The sequence below is a fragment of the Octodon degus genome, unplaced genomic scaffold (genome assembly GCF_000260255.1).
Source record: "Octodon degus isolate 3935 unplaced genomic scaffold, OctDeg1.0 scaffold00076, whole genome shotgun sequence".
Taxonomy (NCBI): domain Eukaryota; kingdom Metazoa; phylum Chordata; class Mammalia; order Rodentia; family Octodontidae; genus Octodon; species Octodon degus.
Genome location: NW_004524652.1, coordinates 9,874,728 through 9,897,505, shown reverse-complemented (window position 1 = coordinate 9,897,505; position 22,778 = coordinate 9,874,728). Strand labels below are relative to the sequence as shown.

At 47.3% G+C, this 22,778-nt stretch overlaps 2 protein-coding genes and 1 non-coding gene across 4 annotated transcripts in view; 2 read left to right on the top strand and 1 right to left on the bottom strand.

The window, feature by feature from the left end:
• The window catches only part of Ptpn11 (protein tyrosine phosphatase, non-receptor type 11), a 102,935-nt gene that overhangs the window by 18,118 nt on the left and 62,039 nt on the right, over positions 1-22,778 (bottom strand). The window contains exons 7-13 of one of the 2 annotated variants that reach the window (XM_004635932.2): positions 15,770-15,866; positions 12,677-12,756; positions 12,397-12,555; positions 8,321-8,452; positions 3,044-3,198; positions 1,757-1,824; positions 1,020-1,171 (exon numbers count right to left, since the gene is read on the bottom strand). In XM_004635932.2, coding sequence (XP_004635989.1) covers positions 1,020-1,171; positions 1,757-1,824; positions 3,044-3,198; positions 8,321-8,452; positions 12,397-12,555; positions 12,677-12,756; positions 15,770-15,866 — 843 coding nt within the window. Of the gene's footprint in view, positions 1-1,019; positions 1,172-1,756; positions 1,825-3,043; positions 3,211-8,320; positions 8,453-12,396; positions 12,556-12,676; positions 12,757-15,769; positions 15,867-22,778 lie in introns of both variants that reach the window. The other variant, XM_023720492.1, reaches the window with a different exon arrangement.
• Positions 4,731-5,213, top strand: LOC101585072 (protein S100-A10). The gene has a single exon (XM_004635931.2). It carries the CDS (start codon positions 4,731-4,733, stop codon positions 5,022-5,024), a length of 294 nt encoding a protein of 97 aa, XP_004635988.1. The 3' UTR covers positions 5,025-5,213.
• LOC111818009 lies at positions 7,038-7,139 on the top strand. Its single transcript, XR_002822091.1, has one exon. It is a non-coding gene; the product is annotated as a small nucleolar RNA U13 (small nucleolar RNA).

Below are 22,778 nucleotides of genomic sequence, written 5' to 3'. Positions count from 1 at the left end.
AAAAAAAAAAAAAAAAAAAAAAAAAAAAAAACAAACAAACAAAAAAAAAAACTTCTCTTTCATAGAACTTAAAATAATATCAAAAAGAATTTTAATAATATAATACAAATTTAGAGGGCTGGGAATGTAGCTCAGTGGCAGACTACCTGCCTAGAACATACAAGGTCCTGGGTTTATAATTTTTTTAAAAAGTAATAGTAATAAGCCAAATTCTGATTTAAAGCAATAAAAGCCATGCATGACAGCACATGCCTGTAATTTCAATACTGTCATGAGAGGAAGCAGGATCAAAAGTGTAAGCCTAGCCTGGGCAATTTAGTGACTCAGTGACCCTGTCTAGGCTACAAATCATGCAGTTAGGTGGCAGTTCCTTTTTTGAGAAACAGAGTTCTCTGGAAGGTCACACATAGGGAAAAACAGACCAATACTACTGCTGTGTAGCTACTACCCCACTGAGAAGGCTTGATAGGATGGTAGGGGGAAAAGTGCAGCTCCCCAAAAGAGCAGTCCTTATCTCCCTCGGCTTGGCATATTCCTAATTAACTCAACTTTGTGTCTGTTATGAATAGCTTCAAATGGAAAGGCTCCAATTCCACATTCATTATGCACAGCTTATTAAAACTGAAATTTCACCATTTTCAACTCAACCAAATTAGTGGCTCAAATTGCCATGTGCTATTGAGAGTGAGGCTTCATTTTAAGAGAGGGAATCAGGATAAACATGGCCTGGATCAAAACTGGAGCAGGGTAGAAACCTCACGGCTCTCCAACAGTTCTAAGCTTCCCATGCAAGCTCAGGAAAGTCATAATCATTCTACAGGGCAAAGCCTCAAGCTGTCAGGCCAGGACAATGGCACGGTGCTTTCCCTAAACACCTCTGGACTGAAAATCCAGAACTGCCAAGCAGAAATATTTCCCTGAGAGGCCTCTTTCTCTGGCAATCGGTTTCCCACTCTCAAATAGACAGCCATCAATTTAAAACCTAAAGGAGATATGGGCTGGCCCCGCCAGTTCTGTACCTGCTCTTCTTCAATCCTGCGCTGTAGTGTTTCGATGTAATGCTGGACAGCCATGTAGATAAACCGGTACTGTGCTTCTGTCTGCACCATCCCTGACCTCTGAGACCGCACCATTTGAATGGTCTTGGGCACATCAATGTCACAGTCAACACCTGCAAAGCAAACACCATGAGGCAGCAGGAGACACCGCAGAGCCAGGCGAAGCTGTTCAATGCATAGCTCCTGCACCTTAGCAGCAGATCTGACCACAACTGCTCTAGCACCAAGGGCCACAGAGCTGGACTTTTGAGCAGGCCAGTGATGCTGCAACATATGACAGTCAGGAGCTCGGGATCGCCCTCTTCCCAAAGGAACCATCCCATGCTGAAGAAAAGACTAAGTGGTCAGAAGAAACCCAGAGATATCACAAGGCCCCAAGAGGGCCCCTACCTCCTGGGTTCCACTTTGTGCCAGAAGTTCAAATAGCATTACCTCTGTTCTTGGGCAATGGGAAAGTGGGCTCTGTGGCCCAGACTGTTAAAAATCAAGGGGCCTGGGGAGATGGCTCAGTAGAATAAGTGCTTGGATGGCAAGCGCAAGGGCCTGAGTTCAATCCCCGGTTCCGCGAAAAAAAAAGAAGAAAAGAAAAAAGAAAAATCCTTTCACATGCGAATTCTCTTCCTTGGTTATTTTCCCTGGCCCTATCTTTCCTGAAACTACAAATAGGAACCGTGGTTTTGTGCCCTTCAGAAACCTACCTTTCTCTCTGATGATGTCAATGAGGATATCAATCACGATAAATGTTCCTGTCCGGCCAATCCCAGCACTGTGAGCAGGACAAAAGGCAGGGACAGTGGAGTCATTCGTTAGGGTCTTGTACACAAAAGCAAGGTATTAATATTCACAGAAACAATGTCTACTCCTGGGAGAATTCCTCAGATGGTCTCTTTCTCTGCAAATATATTTGCAAAGACCACAGGGCTTTGGAGTCAGCCCTGCCTATACCTGGACCCCAGCCCTCTCCACACAATGTGCCTGAGGCAAGTCCCTTCACCTCTCACTGTCTCCTCATCTGTGAAGTGGAGACACAGGTATACACCCTAGAGTTGTAAGGTTCAAACATGAATAATGAAGGAAAAACACTGAGCTTAGAAGATGATACCTACAGGGGCTCAAAAAATGGTAGCTTAAAAAAAAAAAATTGGGGCCCAGGGAGATAGTTCAGTAGAATAAGCACTTGCCTGGCATGTGCAGGGTCCTGAGTTCAATCCCCGGTACCACAAAACAAAACAAGCAAGTTTCATATGCATGTACTTGCCCAACATGAGATTGAAGATATCAGATTTTGCCCACATAATCAGGAAGTCAAAACTGGGTCACTAGTAGCCACAAACTATAGAGGCCACACATGCCTTCTATCAAAAGCCCAAGTAAGAAGTGGTCAAAATTTCATAAAGCAAACAAAAGTGGCACCAGGAGAAAGATTATATCTTATTTCCATGATAGAAGAGAACAGACCCACAGTCAACGACATGAATCCTAAATTACTTACTAAAAAGAAACGCTCGGGCCGGGAAGATAGCTTGGCAGTCTAAGCACCTGCCTGGCAAATGCAAGGACCTGGGTTCGATCCCCATTTCTGCATGCAATGCCAGCTCTGCACTGAAACTGGGTGTGGTGGCGCACACCTGTAACCCCAGCACTGGTAGGCTGAGACAGGAGGATCACTACGAGTCCAAGCTGTGCAGTGAGACCCTGCACCAAATTAATTAATTAATTAACTTACAAGAACTTACAAAGAAATACACAAAACTAGTTACACTGAGGGACCCTTGAAAACTAAGACTGAGTCCCCACCAACCCACTCCCCACCCTCAAAACCCAACAGTCCTATAGGGCACATGAGAAATATACTTTGGGGTCCAAATATCCCTGAATGTAGCTAATCCACACCTCAAATAGACCGTAACGCTTTCCTACACTTAAAGAGCTGGGACAGGTAGGTAAAAACAAGCTCGGGGAGCAGGGCAGGCGGCGACTGTCACCTGCAGTGCACCACAACTGGGCCCGCATCCATGATGCTCTCCTGCTTGTGGTGGACCTCCTCCAGGAAGTCCAGCACACCCCCAGGGTCGCTGGGCACCCCGTGGTCCGGCCAGGTCCGAAAGTGGTATTGCCAGACGGTTCTCTCCGTATTCCCCTGGAGTAGAGCCAAGAAAAACCAGAACAGAATTAAATAAATCAAGGGTCAAGGGATCACCTGGCTCCAAGCTGTGCTAGATGCTGCGTCACCAGGGGCCCAGAATCTCCCTGCGCACCACCTAAAGGCCCTTCTCATCGCTTTTCTAGCGCGTTGCTTCCATGGGGCCCAACAGGGTACCCTGCTGGTCCTGAGAAATAGGATGCCTGGCAAGGCAGTCTGCTCTGGGGAACCACAGACCCAGACACCTCTTGGAACACCAGTGCAGGCGATGACCTCTCCCTCCTCAGCCAGGGGGTACTCAGCTCCAGAGGCAGTGGAGGTCCCCAAGGACTCAGATCCCGCTGAGGTAGCAGGTATTCCAAGGCATCTGTTCCCCTCTATCATCTTTAAATCCAACCCCCAGCAGGTACACACATATGTACCTATTACAGCATTGCTGTATCTTAAATTTGTCTGGTGCCCAGTGGGTAAGAAGACAAGCTCTCCAAGTCAGGTAATGAGATCTGGGCTCCAACCCTGGGCACATGCACTGGGGCACAACTTGAAGCCACACTCTATTTGCAACATGCTAAGAGTGATCTCTGTCTCTCTCTGTCTCTCTCTGTCTCTCTCTCTCTCTCTCTGTCTCTCTCTCTCTCTCTCTCACACACACACACACACACACACACAGAGTTCTGAAACGCAACAGACATAAGAGACCATGGACACCGTAACTATTTGGAGAACAGTGATACTTAATAAGGACCCAGACTACAGAGAACCAAAAAGCATCATGATCCAGGGTGTATCCAAAGCAGGTCATGGGAACAGCACTAGCCATTGCTATAGCTTCTTCCTAAGTATGTAGAGACAATCCAAGAAGTTAAGTGACATTTTTTTTTTGCCATAGTTTTATTGATAAATAGCAGTGAGACAGTTTCAAATCAAATCGGTAGGACAGTTTCAATAATTAACACACTGTATACATTTAAGTGACATTTTTAAAAGACATTTTTTTTTTTAAGGACAGAAAACTACTGACTAGACCAGTGTTCACCACCAGTGAACTTCAGTACATTCAAGAAATCTGAGCCACAATTAAGATCATTCCATAAATTGTATGCATTTAATTTGCTGATGCCATGGAGGAAAAAAAAAATGCCTTCATGTTAAAGTGACCTAAAAGTGGAGTGCTACATAGGTCACACAGGGCCAGCCAGGGAATGTGAGACTGGCCCCAAGCTTACTGCACCACACACCCTCATCCTCAGTACATGGCCAGTGAGGCTCTGCCCTTGCTCCACCCTCCTGGGCAGCCAGCGCGGCAGCTCCATGAGCTCACAGGACAGCACCCGCAAACAAATGACAAGTGCTACACCAAAGCAGGAGCAGGCTGGCCCTCACATCAGCATCCATGGCAGGGTGCAAAACACAAGTCCAGAGCCTGCCGCCCCACGTACAAAGGCGCGCAGCCCGGGTGCGCTCCTCACCACCGCCGCGCCCCCGCTCCCCTCATCTGCTGCGCCTCCACGCTAAGGTTCAACAGTCACATGCCCTCCCAAATGGAACACGCCATGGAAACCATGATGTTTACATTTCACAAATTTGCTGGGGACAAGTGCTACTTAACAAAGGAGGACCTGAGAGTACTCATGGAAAAGGAGTTCCCTGGATTTTTGGAAAATCAAAAAGACCCTCTGGCTTTGGACAAAATCATGAAGGACCTGGACCAGTGCCGAGATGGCAAAGTGGGCTTCCAGAGCTTCTTTTCACTAATTGCAGGCCTTACCATTGCGTGCAATGATTACTTTGTAGTACACATGAAGCAGAAGGGAAAGAAGTAGGCAGCGTGAACATTTACTCCTGCCCTGATGAGAGTTCTCCCAAAGGGCCGTTTAAGGAATCTGCCCCTCGGTTGCCCCTTGTATAAAGATGTCATGAGCAGATCAGGACCCTTAGAAAATGTACAAATAACATCCAGCTCTCACTGGACAGAGGGTGGAAGGTTCATTAAATGCTACATAAGCTTTTGATTTTTGGGTTTTTTTTTTTGGTTCCTCGAATGCCTTCAGGGCACTTTTGGCAAGCAGGAGAGTTGTGAGGTTCGAACTCCAGCAACCTGAGGCTGACAGCTTTGTGGAAGCAGCCACTTAAAGGACTGAGCTAGGGCCAGGCCCCCAAGCTTTTGATTTTTGTATTTGCATCCTCTTGCCCTCAATAAAGTCTTTTTTTTAGTTCAAAAAAAACAAAAAAACACAAGTCCATGTGACATGTCCCAGCCCCTGCTTCTCAGGAGCACCTGGAGATGAGGCAAGACCATCACCAATGCTGACAGAAGCTACCACTCCCCAGGCACACCCATCAGTGAGACGTGAAGCCTACCTAGGTTGAGGCCCAGCATCCCTGAAACCTTTCATTTCTATTTGACAGCCACTCTCTTCCAGCCCCTCTCCCACTTCTGAGACAGATTGGACCTTCACACCCTTGCCAGTGTTGGGAGACCTGTGCCCACTCTGACCTAATGAATGCAAACAGCCCTACCAGCACCCCAAACAGCCAAACAGCTTCCGGATCGCCTCCAGGAGCCACCAGGTTGCTGAACCACTGCTTTCTACCTGTCCTCTCCTGATCCAGTTAGGACTCCACAGACCACGGTGACAGCTGCTCTCTGCCACAGGCCTCCAGAGCCGCAGGCTTCTCCACAGCACTGTGCCACTGCACCATGCTCCAGGACTGGATAAGGCACCTCCTATCTGCACCAAGCCCAAAGGCCAGGTGATGGGGGTCTAAACGTGCACACCCCCACTTCTACTCAGCACCAGCACTTTCCAGAAACTTCTGGATTGCCTGCCTGCCATCTTTGCGCAATTACTTTTTTTTTTTGGTGGAACCAGGGATTGAACTCAGGCCTCAAGCACTTATTCTACTGAGCCATCTCCCTGGCCCCTGCACAATTACTCTACCTTTCCCCAAGTTCAAATATTCCATTTCTTCTGAGCCCCTCAGACTCCCAAGTGATGGTCGTGCATCACATCTCAGGCTGAAGACAATAAATCTCAGCTCACTGGTACTGTCGCATCTGGAGACACCCGTTCCTCCCGCTCTCCTGTTACCACAGAAGAAACATCCCCATGATGATCAAAGCCAACCCAACCAGGACGCCCTGGATCCTGTCCCCCTTCAACTCCCTCCACATTCTCCTCCACCATCTCCTCCAGCCACTCCTCTCACTTCCAGCCCCTACTATTGCCACTGCCATTGCCCTAGTCAAGCGCTGTCACCGGTACCATCCCCCACCACAGCTCCTCCTTGGTCCTAACCCCGGGCCCACTAGATGCAGCACTCCTGTCCCCTCCAATCCTACAGAGCACAGACACACTTTTAAAAGCTCAGCCTAGCCAGGCTTAAAGTCACCATGCTGCTGTGATCCCAACATCCAGGAAGCTGAGGCAGAGGGATAGTAGGTTCAAGGCCAGGCTGGGCTACACTGTAAGGTCACTCAAGGACTAGAGTGAGTGAGTGAGTGAATGAGTGAGTGAGTGAATGCATGAATGAGCCAACCAACGAATGAATGTCCAAATGTCTGGTGGACATCTCTGCTCAGAGGCTTAGTTTAAAGCATCCACAACAAAATGAACCATAGCCCACACATTAGCACTCCAGTCAGCTTTTCTGCCCGCTGTCCCAGCACCATGTCCCACTCAGACTCAAGCCCCCAGACATGCTGGATGCCTCTGCTCCCTGCAGCCTTCTCCCCAGGCATCTCTCACATCCACTGCTTCTCCTACGCTCACTGGCATTTTACATAACATCCACTTGTAACAGAAGAACTGAGGTGCAACTAAAAAGAACAGCTGATCCTTTGGTTCACAAGCCTGATGACTGGGAGTTCATGCCTTATGCATGAAATGTGCCTCCCTCAAACCTTGTTACAATGTGGGCACATCACCTGTCTGACATGTAAACAATCAATCAATCAAACTAACTAACAACTGGTGAAGATTCTAGATATGCGAGGAGAAGGCAACCAACCAAGACCACCACAGGGGCGCCCCCCAGACCCCAGGCTCCCCAACTCCCAGTCACCATGGCTTCCAGCCTGCTGCTCTGCACCTGCTTACCTGACACAAGGACTAGCACCGGTCCTGAGTGGACTGACGACTGGTAAAGGCCAAGTTTCTTGGCATGCAGGGAAGACTCTTCCAAACTCTCTCTACCCAAGTGTATCTCCTCAACCTGGTCACCTTTGTTCCCCAAATCCCATTTTCCTGCAGTCCCCACTTCAGTCACGTAGCTAAATATCTCCTTGGAGGCCTGCTCCTCACCATATCCTCTGCTGAAAGCCCACCCCAAAGGCCTAACTCTTCCTCGCACGATGCTCCAGCCAGAGGAAGCCCGGCCTCTGGAGTGTCAGGACACTTCGGGTGGGCTCTGTAGCCTGTGTCTGGTCTGCAGCACAACTGCTTGCTCACTCGTCTTCTTGCTGCTATGTGAACAGGATTCCACAAGGAAACCATCCGGTCTCCTTCACCTCTGCATCCCCACAAGACTTTAAGCAAGTACATTCCTCTAAACAAATCAAAATGAATACAAATCCGACTGTCTTGTTCTGTAAAATTACTACTGGTCTGATACACAGGTCGGGCCGAGACCACCTGCAATGAAGAACCGATATATGGGATTTCATCACCAAGAGACCTCAGGACCTCTGCACTTCTGCCCTCTCCATATGGAGCCTGCTCTTCTGACTCTCTAGATGCCTAGATCCCCCAAGTTAGGTTTTGGCTTGACTAACCCCATGCTGAGAAAGTCTCTTCCTTTTCATTCCATCTCAGATATACCATTCCTTTCACACATACCATCCTGGAGAGCCTTCATAAGCCTAGCATGATCCAAAAGCTTTATTGGTAGTACTTTTAGAGCTGGTACCTGCTGGGGCCTTATGAGGGAAGGAACAGTACTTGTCACATTCATAGTGTATCAGCAGCCTGAACTGTAGCTGGCATGTAAAAGGCACCCAGTAAGTGACTACAGAATCAACAATGCTTATGTGATGCATGCCAACAGGAGTGGTGAGGACCCTGGGTGGCCACACACCTAGGCAGTCACCAAAGTCTATAAGATACGACAATATACTTACTTGTCCAACCTTCGAGAGTTTAAGTTCTCTTAGTGTGTAGTCATGAGCAGCGCTCTCTTTGACATTCCTGACACGCATGACCCCATACTCTTTGAGAGCATACTCATCCGGCCAGTACTTGACACATTTGCTCTGGAAGGGAGGATCAGAGGACAGATAGTTAATCTCTACAGACGCTGAATAAAAGTTGATCCAGCAGTAAACAAGAGCTCAAATCTTGCTTAATGAGCACCACCATGGACAATGCCCTGCCTGTCACATTAGGTCCACACAAAAGGAAAGAAAATTGGTGTTCATAGAACCAGACAGGAAAGAGGAAAGGAGTTGTGGCAGAATGGTCTGCTCCAAGCCCCAAGTCAAAGGAGAATCAATGCTTATTTATTTAGCTCTAAGATAAAAGATTCAGCCAGGCACGGTGGTTGAACACCTGCGATCCCAGAATTCTGGGAGGCTGAGGTATGAGGACTGCAAGTCTGAGCTCAGTCTGGGCACCTTAGTGAGACCCTGTTTCAAAAGTTTAAAAATGGGCCAGGGGTTTAGCTTAATGTAAAGGTGCTGGGTTTCAATCCCCAGTGCTATCCCTAACCCAAAAGAAAGGGTATAAAAATGGAAGGACTAAGTCAAGTGCTGTGTAGCAACTCCCAAGCTCTGCACTCTAGAGATCTACCAGTCACGCTGCAGCAAAGATGGGCAAGGACCCTGGGTGTGGGGGGACTGCCCAACGAGCCAAACCGTCTGGTTCCCTTCCGCACCCGTGTAGGCGGACTCTGGGCCTTATCTAACCCACGTGTGGGTAACTCCATCACGGAAAGGCAGCTAGGGCTTCTGTGCCACCTGCTTCTTCTACATCCAGATCCACCCAATAGCCACTACACGTGCCACCTCCCCTGAACTGGCAATGTCAAGTCTGAGAGAGCTGCTGCTTTCAACAATAGGTAGCAGATTGGAAAATACGGCACCAAGGAAACTGTGCCTACTGCCAAAAATGAAGCTGTTTTGTTAAATGACAAATGAGATTGTATCTATTTGGTGACATGTCCTGGGCAGAATATGCTGTTTTGTGTCACTTTCCCAAAGAAATGTATATTTACCAAAATACAATTATGTGCAAAAGAAATTCACCTTGTATATTAGGAAGACAGTTATACAACCAGCAGTAAGAGCAGAGCTGCAGACGTCCATGGTCAGTGATTCAGTGAAAGAAAACAAACAAGGTAGCAGGACGTCTACCAAAGGCTGTGGTCTCTTTATTAAAATACCCTGAATTTCACTTTGCCTCCAGTATTTGGTAGGCCTAAAAACCTTTCAAAAGATCTGACACAATTTACATTTTCCCCAAATATGCCTTTCTAATACTGGCTATAATCAATACTCTACTGGCCAATCAGTTAGAAGGATTGTTCCGGTCACTACAGAGGAACACAAAATCAAATCATGCCATTGGAAAGAACAGTTTCGCTGACTACATATCTGCAGGCTGCTGCAGCCCACCTCCTGATTTTCCACTCTTTTGTGGAAACCATGGCAAAGCAACCCTAAATGTGAGGGCTAATCCATCATCTTTCACATTAAAGCACCGGGATTGAAGGCTGTCCTCAGCTGGCTTTCCTTCTGTGTTCTGGCTCACTGAAAGGCCTGCAGAGAAAAGCCCTCGCCCAGTGAGCCACCTCTCTATACCCCCAAAATGAGAAGGACAAATGTGGAAAGAGATGGGACAAGGTGGTGAGGGCTGTGGCAGGGCAATCTGGCCCGGGCTCCATCTGTTCTAGAAGTTTCTAGCAGCTCTTTGGAAAGGGACTAGTATTTTCACCTGAGCAGGAACATAAGACCCCTCTATCCCAGCCCCAAGCACTTTAAAAATGGGCATCCTCATCTGCTTCCATCCAAGCAAGAAGCAAGACAAGAGACTTCAGCTCCCTTTCAGTATTTAGGGCAGCAAACTCTCACCTAAAGCAGAAAGCGTGAAGACGCTGCAGGCAGGCCATTAATTCAAACCCACCTAAGGTAACTGCAGCTGGAGGAGGCCTCTGTTTCACAGCACCCAGATTGGGCCTTACATGGCCCAGAAAAGCAACAACCAGAAGAACAACCATGAAAATCCTACGAGGTCACACTGCCCTTCACACCCGCCGTGCAAGTCATAGTAGGAGGCTTCAAGTCCCACACCCCCTGCCTACCTGACTCACCTGCTAGGTGTCAGTTAAGCCACTCAGTTCCAAAACTAACTAAAGCACATCTGGAACAGAGCTCTGACTAGAATACAACCAAAAAACAGGACTTCTGGCATAGTAACACCCCATGCTGGGGGCTGGGCTCACTCTGGGACAAAAAAGAGGTAAGGTCTGTCTGCTTTCCCACAGTGTGGGACTTCCAAGAACCTGGAGCATGGTGAAGAGTATGGGACATGGGTTCTAGGTTACGCTGTGGTGAGTGCACTGGGCCAAGCACTGAAGGGGACAACAGGCAGCTTACTGACATTTGCAGCATGCGCATCCTACAGTACACAGTCCCTCTTCCTGACATCTACAGCATGTGAAGGGAAGCCCAAGGGCGTTTACTTCAGCACTGGATATAAGAGCACAAACTGGGATACTGAACATCTACAGCATGACAGTTAAATAAATTATGACACCGCCACACCAGGGAACACACACAGGTGCTGGAAAGCCTGAGACCAGCCAACATGCACTAAGGGAGGGAGCCGAGCACGCACTCAATGGGGAAGAGCACAACCAAGATGCACAATGAAGTTACTGTACGGGAGCACTGGTCAGCGGGGAGCAGTGCGCAGCTGGGGTGCAGCTCAGTGGCACAGCACGTGCTTAGCATGTGCAAGGCCTGGGTCCCTTACTCAGTGCCCAAAATAAGAAAGAAACAAAACAGCATTCTGTGCTTAAGGTGCATATGTGTACAAGTGCCAAAGCGACACTGCAGAAGTACACACAGCAAGCTGGGAAGTGGGCTCTTTTGGGGGGCGTGGAGGGCACCAAGGGAAGCTTTAACCTTAAGTACAACATGCCTGAATGCACTGTTTGAGTAATTCAAATTATTTCTTAATGTTTCCAAGTCAGGAGCAGTACAGGTTACACGAACAGGGAAACCGCTGTCATTTCTTAGCACTCTCATCACCCCCACGGGACCAGCTGACCTCTTCTCCCTCCCTCTCTGTTTCTGGATAGGATGCAGTGAGAGGGTGCAGATTCACCCTCCTACCCTACCTAAAACACTGCAAACACCAAGCAACATCAACAACAGAATTAGTAGACAAACACACTAACACTAACCACAGTCATAAACACAGTCCGTCTGCTCCAAGGGCAGAGGACGTGGTACGCATGTTAAAAGAAAACGTCACGGAAGATAATGAAGAGACCCAAGTAAAATATTCAGTGAGGAAACCCTAACGACTGCTAGGAAAAGCACAGTAAGAAAACTAAGAGCAGATTAAACACTGCACAAAAACGATCAACCAAAACATGGCAGAAAAGATTATTCAAAGTGGATCACAGAGGGGGGAGAAGAGAACAAAGTCAGGTAAGCACAGCCTCAGAGGCTATAGGATAGAGGTGTCCTGGGACAGTGTGGGACGGGGCACAGGTTTAAAGAATTAAAGGTGAACAATAACCAAATTGAAGAAAACTATAAGTCAGCAACAGGAGTCCCAGCAAAAGACTATAGGGGAAACTACACCAAGACGCATCTTAATCAATTTCTTCTATTCCCTTTTTCCAGGGTCAGTAAAAGTGAGATTAATTTGTTTCATTTCTTTTTTCCTTTTCTCTCTTTTTGTAAGACACAGTTACCCTGTGTATGCCATACTAGCCTTGAACTTACAGCCATCCTCCTGCCTCCACCTCCTGAGTGCTGGCGTCACAAAGCTATGCCACCACACCTGGCTTTGCTCACTCCATTTATAACAAGGCCCACCTGACATGCACAACACTTTAAAAATATTTTCTCAGGGGTTGGGGCTGCAGCTCAGTGATAAAGCACTTACTTGGCAACTTAAGGCCCTGGGTTCCATCCCTGGCATGCTGAAAGAAAGAACTTTTATCAGAAAAGACGAGCCTGAGTACCTTTCCTCGCTCCACTTCTTTCGTCGTCATGACAATTACTCGAGAGTTCTCCTGGAACACCATTCGCCAAAAGTCGTTTACTGTATTTTGCAGGCATCCTTGTGTGGCAATGTAGCTCTTTTTGGGCTTTGAATTGTTGCACTTGGTTTCAAATTCAGGCTAAAAATTTAGGAATAAAATCCTTCAGGTATCTGCAAGTTGCGTTCAGAATGAAAGGATTTAAAACACAAATGAAGCTAGTAGCGTGCGGCCAGGATATACTGAGGAGAAGCGAGCTTACCATTATGATGTTGGCGTTGATGTAGTCAGACACAGGCTCGTTAGGGTCACCATCGTGGAGGACGACCCTGGTGTGATCAACTGCAAGGAAGAGAGAGCACAGCCCCATAAGGACCTGGGCAGCCGAGGGGCAACGCGGCTCATCCTTCCCACAGCCCAGTCTCCAAACTCCTCCTTGAGCACCACGTGATGCCTCCTAGTGCTTTCATCACAATTCTTTGTCTTGGTGAAACTACAGGATGCCATGCGGGGAGGGAAGGGATGAGGGCTGGGTACGTGAAAGCCTCTATACCATTTGTGGTGGTGGTAGTGGCGGCAGCACTAGAGTTTGAACCAGAGCTTCCCATATGCTACACAAGTGCTCTACAACTAAGTGATACCCTTAGCCCCTTGTAAATTTTGACACCAGTGTCTTGGCTGACTGGGATAATGGGCACCACTGTGCTTCACCTCTATATTATATTTGTAGCTTCTTAGGAGTCGAAAATTACTTTAAACGAAAAAGTCTTTTAGCTTCTGTTTTTAAAAAGAAGGTGTAAACCAGGTGTGGTGGTGCACACCTGTAATCCCAGCACTTGACAGGCTGAAGCAGTAAGATCACCAGGAGTTCAAGGCCAGTCTAAAATACATAACAAAACCTGTCTTTGGGGGGGTGGGGGAGGCTGAGTGTGGTGGCACATAAATCCCAGCACTCAGTAGGCTGAAGCAGGAGAAGCGCCATAAATTCAAGGCCAGCCTCAACTACATAACAAGACCCTGTCTCAAAAAAAAGATCAAAGTACAGACAAATGAAACAATGCTTGAGACAGACCTCAAAATAATTTTGGGAGCTAGGAGAAGAAAACCAAAAGCATAAATGAAACAAGATGAGGCTTGAGCTGATAACTGTTGAAACTAGGTGATAGAGATGGATGTGTATAGGTCCACTTTTGAATATATTCCCAATTTTCCATAATAAAACTATTTTAAACTAAGGTAGAATAAAATACAATATATAAAAACCAAGATTCTAATAGTATCAACTACCCAAAATCAACTAACCAAATTCTGTACAAAAGTACATTATGGCAGCACTCAGGAGGCTGAGGCAGCAGGGCTGCCATGAGTTCAAGGCCAGCCTAAGCTACATAAGCAAGTTCAAGGCCAGCCTACAATACATGGCCAGACCTTGTCTCAAAAAAAAAAAAAAAAGTAGTACATTAAGGGCATAAAAATCTGAAGGAATATCTAAGGGAACATATTTTACAGTGGGAATGAGTAATACAGTTGTTTATGTTTTTTAAGAGAATCATGGATGGGTGTTGTAGCATAGGCCTATAATCCCAGCACTTGTGAGGCTGAGACAGGAAGACCCCTGAGTGTGAGGCCAGCCTGGACTATACATCAAAACCCTCAAAAAACAAAAAATAGTAATAGAATTCATGTTTTGAGGCCTGAAGTTCGCATCTTTAAAGAGTTAGGATGTAGGCTGGGAATGGGGCTCAGGTGTACAGTGCTTGCCTACATGTACCAGGCCCTGGGCGCAAGCCTTAGCCCTGCAAGCAGAAGAAGAAATAAGTGAATCAGAGAACACATTGATTTGGACTATTGAGAGGGGAAAAGGCAGTATTATATTTAGAAACTGGAAACTACTGTTGTACTGGTAGAGTCCCAGCTCCAACCACTTCATGGGAAACATGTCCGTGTCTACCCCCCTCGTCCGCTCCCACCCAGAGCCCCATGGATGTAACATATACAACCGCCAGACACAGTGCACACATGTGCAAGAGAAAAGGTCAGGGGCTGGGGAGATGGCTCAGTGGAATAAGTGCTTCCCTGGCAAGCGCAAGGGCCTGAGTTCAATCCCTGGTTCCACATAAATAAATAAATAAATAAATAAATAAAATGTTTCTACAGGGAGAGACCCTGTATCAAAATAATAAAATAATAATAATAATAAAAAAGAGAGAAAAGGTCAGTGCTTTGCGCACGCGTGCACAGTGGGTCTATAATAACTGACAAAGTCACTCAGATCTCAAGAGGCATGGGAGTGTTACTCTCCAAATCTGAATGTGCACCTCAATAAATATTCAGAACACTGAAATATACATATACTCATATATAATATAGCTCTAAACAAGGCTTACTTTCTTATGGTACCAGGACTCAAACTCAGAATTTGCACTTGCTGGACAGGTGGTATATTGCTGAGCTATATTCCTGGCCCAACAAGGCTTCTTTTTAAGCTGGTTAAATATATTACATATGTACTGCTATTAATCAATGTAGCTGATTAAAATTTTTCTTTCCATGTGGGATATAAGTAACTATCAGCTCTAAACACTCCTTCCCCTCCTCTGGGGCCCTCATTCATGATCTTTTGGTTTGTACTTAAATGTACCCAAGAGCCTCGCGCGCCCACAGGCAGGGCGGGGCTTCAGGAGGCGACTGGATTACCAGAGCCTTCTGCTGGCTTGCTGTTAGGAGCTGGGCCCCAGCTGGAAGACACAGGCCCACAGGGGATAGTAGCCTGAAGAGTTTCCCTCCTTCCCCATCCCTGGCTTCCTGTCCACTATGCTATAAGCTGCTCTCCTCTGCCAGGCCCCTGAAATCCGAGCCAAAACAAACCTCTCCAGGCCAGGCATGGTGGTGCACACCTATAATCCCAGCACTCAGGAGGCTGAGGCAAGAGGATTCTTGCAAGTTCAAGGCCAGCCAGCTCATAGCCAGCCTGAATTGCATAGAGAGACCCTGTCTCAAAGAGATAAATAAATAAATAAATAAATAAACAAACAAACAAACTCAGTGAATGAAGTCATCAGTCCCCACCACAGCTGATTACTTTGAAATAAGGGGGTTTTTTTGTTTTTTTTTTTTTTTCTTCCTCGAATGCCTTCAGGGCACTTTTGGCCAGCGGGAGAGTTGTGAGGTTCGAACTCCAGGAACCTGAGGCTGACAGCTTTGTGGAAGCAGCCACTTAAAGGACTGAGCTAGGGCCAGGCCCCCCACAGCTGATTACTTTGAGAACTGCTTGGAATTTGAAAGATCAAGGCAGTAACAGGAGCACACAGCTCCCAGCACAGTGACAAAGACTGAGGCAAGCCACAATACTTACAGGGCAGGATATTTTTGTATCTGTTTTTGTTTTTATTTTCTTGCCTCTGGCCCTCTTTTCGGCTATACAGCAGTTTGCACTCCTGTTGTTGTAGTGTCTAGAAAGAAAGAAAAGTATTACTATGTGTCAGAAACACACACACACACACACACACACACACACACACACACACACACACAAAGCCAAGCGGCCTGGCTCTGCGTGCTGTAAGGAATTTGCTGAGGAAATGTTCAGAGTCCATCGACAGCTGCGAGGACACCCATCTGCATGCTGCACCAAGTGGCAAAACACAGTACACACATGCCCAAAAGCAAAGGGCTCGCTACAGAAAACTACAGAGCATTCACACAGAAAGATGCTCTGTGGTTGTATAAAAAAATGTTCTAGGAAAATTATTACCTTAGAAAGATGGTCTGGAAAGGAAAAGCCAGACATCTTTCAGAACAGTGAGACATCACTATTGCATTCACCTATGTCCTCAAGAAATGGCAAAACACACCAATCACAGTGATCTGATTTTTCAAGGTAGTGAGACTATGAAATCCTTTTCTTTTTGTCTTTTTCCCCTAAATTTTCCCCAGTAGATAAATAGAAAATCAAAATAATCAGGCATAGATGCCAATAAACACTGGTGTCAAGCTCAAAATTAATCTGTGTGGCCCACGCTCTGGAGGAGTTTATGATCTGCATCCTATGGCGGCTGATTCAGGGCCAGCAGGAGTCCCCCGGGAGTGCACTGCATGAGAGCAACAGTGCTGCTGCCACTGGGTGGGGGGCAAAGAGCTGTGCCTGCAAAGCTTCGGAGTCCTCTCAGGCCACAGGCTGCCAGCCCAGGTCTGCTCAGAAACCCAAACCAGACCTGGCAGTGTGAAGGGGACCCAGGGGGAGAGAGGTGGTGCACGAGCACCAGCGCACTTGGCCCCACACCAAGCAGCAGGAAAGGAGACTCCACCAGGCAGCCCAGCAGGGCACACAGAGGGTACCTAAGGAAGTAAAGAGAAAGACAATAGCAAAATCAGACCACAAGTGGGACAAGCCAGGCTGAGGCACATCCAAGGAATGGGTTTCATTTTCAAAATTACAATAAGTGTCTCTTCAAGAGGCCACTGGTTTCCAAAAGGCTCAGTTCTTTATGTGCTTTTGTAGATCTGGGCTTGGGACCCAGGGCCACACCCCAGCCCCCAGAGCCAGTTTTTAATGGGAACTCGCAAATGAACAAATAAAGAAAGTGAAAGCAAACTAAAGAAGAACCTAACTTTTCTCCTATAAAATGCCAGAAAGACCACTCCTTAAAGATCTCTGCAGGAGAGACTGTCAGTATATCACAACACTGCAACTCTTACGTTACTTCCACTTCATTCGTCTGAATTTCAAAGGCAAGTACAAAAGTCAGGATTTTAAATTGGTATTTGACTCTTGGCTTCAAAGCACAATATTCAGTCCTGACACAAAACTCATAACCATAAGTGTTCAGCTGGCTAAACCCGGACAGAAATAGAACATGACACATGGAGAACTCTGACACCAACACGGGCACTCAGATGTCTGAACTGAGCTTGGGTACAATAATTAAAGTCACCCACCTTCTGAAAGCTGGTGTTCCCATGAACTGGGCCTCTCCAGGCAATGTGGGTGCACGGGGGAGCCCCCTACTCTTGACTTTTACACAGTCACTAAGGTAAGGAACAAAAGCTAGTTCAAGCATTGACCTGAATCGGTCACATCAGAATCTACCAAGCTGATGAAGTGAAATGACATCTAGGGGTGTGGCAACAACCAGCAGCCTGAGTGCAAACAAACTCCAAAGCATTCTGGCCCTCCTGAGGCCTCTAGTGTGGAGGACAAGCAGCCAGACCATCTATAAATGCACCACTGCTGCCTAGTGAATCTCCTGACACTTGGCCTCTCCAAGACCAATTGCAAGGAAGCCCATAAGCTAGAAGTCACTGCTATTAAACCGTTATCAGGACATGAACAGTACAACTTCACTACTCAGCATGTGGTCTGCAGGCCAGCAACATCAGCATCACCAGGAACCTGCAGACCAGGCAAGTGACCACGCCTGTGATCCCAGGTATGCAGGAGGTTGAGGCAAGAGGATCTCAAGTTCAAGGCTAGTCTGCATCTATGTAAAACCCTATCTCAAAATAGAAAGGGCTGGGATGTGGCCTAGTAGAAGGCCACTTGCCTAGCATGAAGAAAGCCCTGCGTTCAGTCACCTATACCACACACATAATCCTACTAGCTACGTCAAAACAACCAATCGACTGCTGTCAAGCGTAACAAGTTGCTCCATCATGTAACAGGATATCAGAACATTCTCCTTCTGTCCACCTGCACCTCTGTACCTGTTAACCATCCTCTTGACAGCCCACACTCACACCCTCTTCCCAGGCTCTGGTAAGCACAATTCTACCTTCCACTCCTTTGAGATCAACTTTAGTCTCCACACAAAAATGAGAAAACCTGGCTCCATCTTCAAGGTCTCACCAGGAAGCTAGAGACCACCTCGCCACATCAGGAGCAGGACAACACCTAGCACACAGTGGATACAATACTTGCTGAATGAGAGGAAGTAAAGGGCAAGACGGAGAGAGCGCAGAGGACAAATCCCAGGCTGGCCAGGTGAAGTCGGGGCACTGCGGGCCCCACACTTGGAATTGCCACAGGCAAATACCAGAGCAGCGTTCCCCAGGCTTCAGTGATGTCAAAACCACCTTCAAGATGCTCTGCCATCTCTGCACACTACCTAGAACATCACTTGTTTCCTTAAACAGACTTCTCTTTTGTCTCTATAGAACTGATTTTTGCTGTTTTGTATTTAGTACAGGGTCTACAGGGTCTCACTACACAGATCGGACTCGTAGTGATCCTCCTGTTTTCAGCCTCCTAACTGCTGGGATTACAGGCACATGCCACCACGCTCAGTCTGTCACCCTCTCAACGCATCCCGGGGGCAGGGCCAGCACAGCAGGCCAGGGATTGAACTCCAACCCCTGCGTCTGCCTAAGCAGGCACTTTAATCCGCTGAACTATCTGGTTGGTGATTTTTTTTTTTTCACCCCAGTACCGGGGATTGAACTCAGGGCCTTGTGCTCGCCAGGAAAACGCTTATTCTACTGAGCTATCTCCCCGGCCCTAGAACTGATTTTTGAAGAAACATCACAGAACCTGCATCCATGAGAACCAGTACCACCTGCCCATGGCAAGCAACACATTCTCAGATCTCACCAGATCCTGCCAGGACCAGCCTGAGGCGTCACAAAAAACAACAGTCATAAGGGCTGGTAAGACAGCTCAGCGGACCAAGCGCTTGCTTAGGTAAGTGCAAGGACCTGGCTGGCCCCCCACCAGGCACACTAACCCGGCCACCGAGACCACATGTGGTGATGCACACCTGTAATCCTAGTGCTAGGAAGGCTGAAAACAGGAAAATCACTACAGTCTTAGCTGTACAGTGAGACTCTACCAAATACATTTTAAAAAATAAGAAATAAAACATAAAAAAAGAAAAAGACAGTCATAGCCAAGAATCACCTCACACTCACCCTCAGCAAGACAAAACCCAACTTTGCAGGGCAGGGAAGTCCTCCTCGATCTCCACAACATTAAGAGGGACCACCCACCGTGTCTTCCAGGGGCTCCTCACCCTGCAGTAAGCTCCCAGATGTCTCTTCCAGATGGACTTAAGGTTTGAACAGTTCACAGTCAAGACAGAGTTGGGCTCCAGAGACTCCCTTAGAAGGCAGCCTGGCACCCCCACCACCCAGGCACAGTTGGGTGCTGACTGGTGGCAGCTGGCAATTGCTGAGAACTAATAATGACTAATGGTGCATCTCCTCCAGTGCCTCCCTTAGTGCTGTCAGACCAATATCACTGGTGCCTGAGGCACGAGCTGCCTAAATACACTTTGTTCTCATAGCAGAAGGCAGCAGTCCATCTGAGTGAGACTACAAATGAAAAGCTCTCCAAAGCCCTGACCATCCACACTCTGCCCCCAGCGGCTCCTCAGCTGCGCCTGCCATCTCTAAGGGCACATCCTCTCAGCATCAGGCTCATGGCTCCAAGAGCTGGAAGTGTGTGCAATAAGCCCTGCCCTTGAGGCCACATCCTTCACTGGCAGACCCTGGAGGCACAAAAAGCTACTAAGGACCTGTCAGGGAGTCTCCATCCCCATCCCCTGGGCGTTGGCAGCAGGGATGCTCATGATAGGGCTTGAGACAGGCAGCAAGAAGGACGTGAGGCTGCGGCCCAAGCTGCAAGATACTTCATTCTCCCAAGAAATACAACAAACATATGTACCAAATCATGGACCTGCCGAAAGACCTGCCACTAATTACAACTGCTTGACTGCACGACCCCAGACAGGGTTAGCTAGAACCAGAGGCTGCATCAAACTGTTCACCCAAAGCCCTGACCCACGCAGTGCTACTAGGAGAGGGCAGTGGCACTACCAAGTGTGGAAGGGAACCATCCCAGATGTGCATGGCCATTCAGCATTTCTGCTGCCCACCCTGGACCCCTATTATTCAAATGCCAAGAGTCGCAGCTCCCATCACTGATGAGCAAAACAGACCCACAGACTTCCAAAGCCCTTTGGTCACAAACCACCAGACCTAGCAGTTAGCACTTCCTCAGTGAACCTGCAGGAAAAGAATCCTGGAGGGAGGCAGGCAGCAAACAACCTGGCAGAGCCAGGTGTTTCCAAGTACCATGAGGATTCTTCAAAGGCCTGTGCTACTTTGAGCAACAGGGCAAATCAGTGGGGAGGGGCAGGGTGGTGGTGCCAATGGGCTAGAGATGGGGCTCAAGTGCACAGCACTTGCCGCGAGGCTCCAGGTACTGTCGCCAGGACCACAAAAAAAAAAGATAAATTCATATATGCATACATACTGAAGACCATTCAGGCCAGATCAAGTCACTTAACTACTTTGGGATTTTTTTTGTTTGGTTGGTTGTTTTTTGGGGGTTTTTTGCGGTACGAGGATTGAACTCAGGACCCTGAGCTTGCCAGGCAAGTACTTATTCTACTGCGCTATCTCCCCAGCCACATGGAACTACTCTGTATACATGTTGGAGCAGGGTAACTGAAGAACAAACGCAAGGCCTTTCTCTCGGGCAACATCCCCAACTCTATTTTTTCAGATAGGGTCTAAGTTGCCCAGACTAGGCCCAAAGTTGCAATCTTTTCACTTTAGCTTCCCAGAGTGCAAACATGTACCACCATGTTCAGCTGGGTTATTTTACTTTTAAAACTAAAGCAGTATCAACACAGGGGCATAGGTCTGTAATCCAAGCTATTTGAGAGATCATAATTCAAACCAAACCTGAACAACTTAGTAACAACTTCATAAGACCTAGTCTCAAAACAAAAATCTTTTCAAGAAGACCAGAAACATAGTTCACTGGCTTAGAGAAGCTAGCATGTTCAAGGCCCTAGGTTCAATCTCCAATAAAGGGAAAGAGAAGCTACAAATAAAAGCAAGAGAGAGCAAGAGAGAGAGCAAGAGAATGAGAGCGACAGAGTGAGCAAGAGCAAGCAAGCAAGCGAATGAGAGTGAGAGAGACAGAGAGAGAACGAACCAACCAAGGATATAGCTCAGTGGCACAGTACCTGCGTGTCAAGCGCAAGGTCCTGAGTTCAATTCCCAGTATAAAAAGAGGGGGGGGAGGAAAAGAAAGGGAAGGGAAGGGAAGGGAAAGAAAGGGAAGGGAAGGGAAGGGAAGGGAAGGGAAGGGAAGGGAAGGGAAGGGAAGGGAAGGGAAGGGGGAAACGAAAGATATGCTATGCTATGCTACAGGATGTATATGCTGAACAAGGAGGGGAGGAATGGAGAGTAAGGTAACAAGATTTAACAGAAAGCTGGCGCCAGACATCACGGTGCACATCTAAAATCCCAGTGCTCAGGAGGCTGAGGCAGAAGATTGCCACAAGTTCCAGGTCAGCCTAGTTTTTATAGTGAGTTTAAGGCCAGCCTAAACTACACAGCAAAACCCTGACTCAAAAAAAAAAAAAAAAAAAGGGCCAGTAAATGTTAAGGGAGGGTGCTGGGGAAACATAGTTCATTATACTTTTCTTTATTTATTGAGTCTGTTAGAAATTTTCTGTAATAAAAGAAAGTTTTAATAAACCAGGGCCAGGGAGATGGCTCAGTAGAATATGCACTTCCCTGGCAAGCTCAAAGGCCTGAATTCAATTCCTGGTTCTGCCAATAAATAAATAAAATAAATAAATAAATAAATAAATAAATAAACCAATAATAAATAAAAACATAAAAGCTCCTAAGAACACCCCATCCCCAGTGTGCCTGTGGCCTCTGGAAGGTAAGTGGCTGAGACACGCTATCAGACAGTTTCTCTGGTTTGGATGCCATAAACAACTACAGATGACTACTCCAAAGAGAGCAGTAACCACCCAGCCAGCTCCAAACACAAGCCTTCCACTGGGCTGAATACACTCCTCTCAGCAAAAGGGCGCTTAACTTCGCCAGCCTTTCTGAAGTCATACTTCAGGGCCTGTCACCATCCCTCTGTGTGGCTTTGCGAGCAGCTCCTCTTGAGCGAATCCACAGCACCTTCAAGAATGACGGGGTCACAGAAGACACCATCAGCAAAGGTCCCAACCAACCAACTCGCACTAATGAGGCCCCACAAAGCTGCCCCAAGATACAGTCCCTTCCAAGTTCTTCATGAACTAATGAGCATTCTTTCCCCCCAAGCAAGTACTACAGACATAAAAAAAAAAAAATAAAAAATAAAATCCAAAGACATGGTCCCCAGAAGAGAATAGACCCTACCGCTTGGAACAGCAGCAAAGAATACAAAGTCGGGGGAAGCGGGGATCGAGCAGAGCACACAACTAGCATGCCAGAGGCCCTCAATTCCATCCCCACCACTGCAATGGAAAAAAAGATCCAAGGGGCTGGTGAGATGGCTCAGTGGTCTAAAGCACCTACTTAGAACAAGCTTAGCAAAGCACAGGGACTGCAGTTCAATCCCCCAGCACCAC

Coding starts and splice junctions, on each gene's coding strand:
- LOC101585072 (XM_004635931.2), top strand. CDS start 4,731: ATGCCCTCCCAAATGGAACACGCCATGGAAACCATGATGTTTACATTT.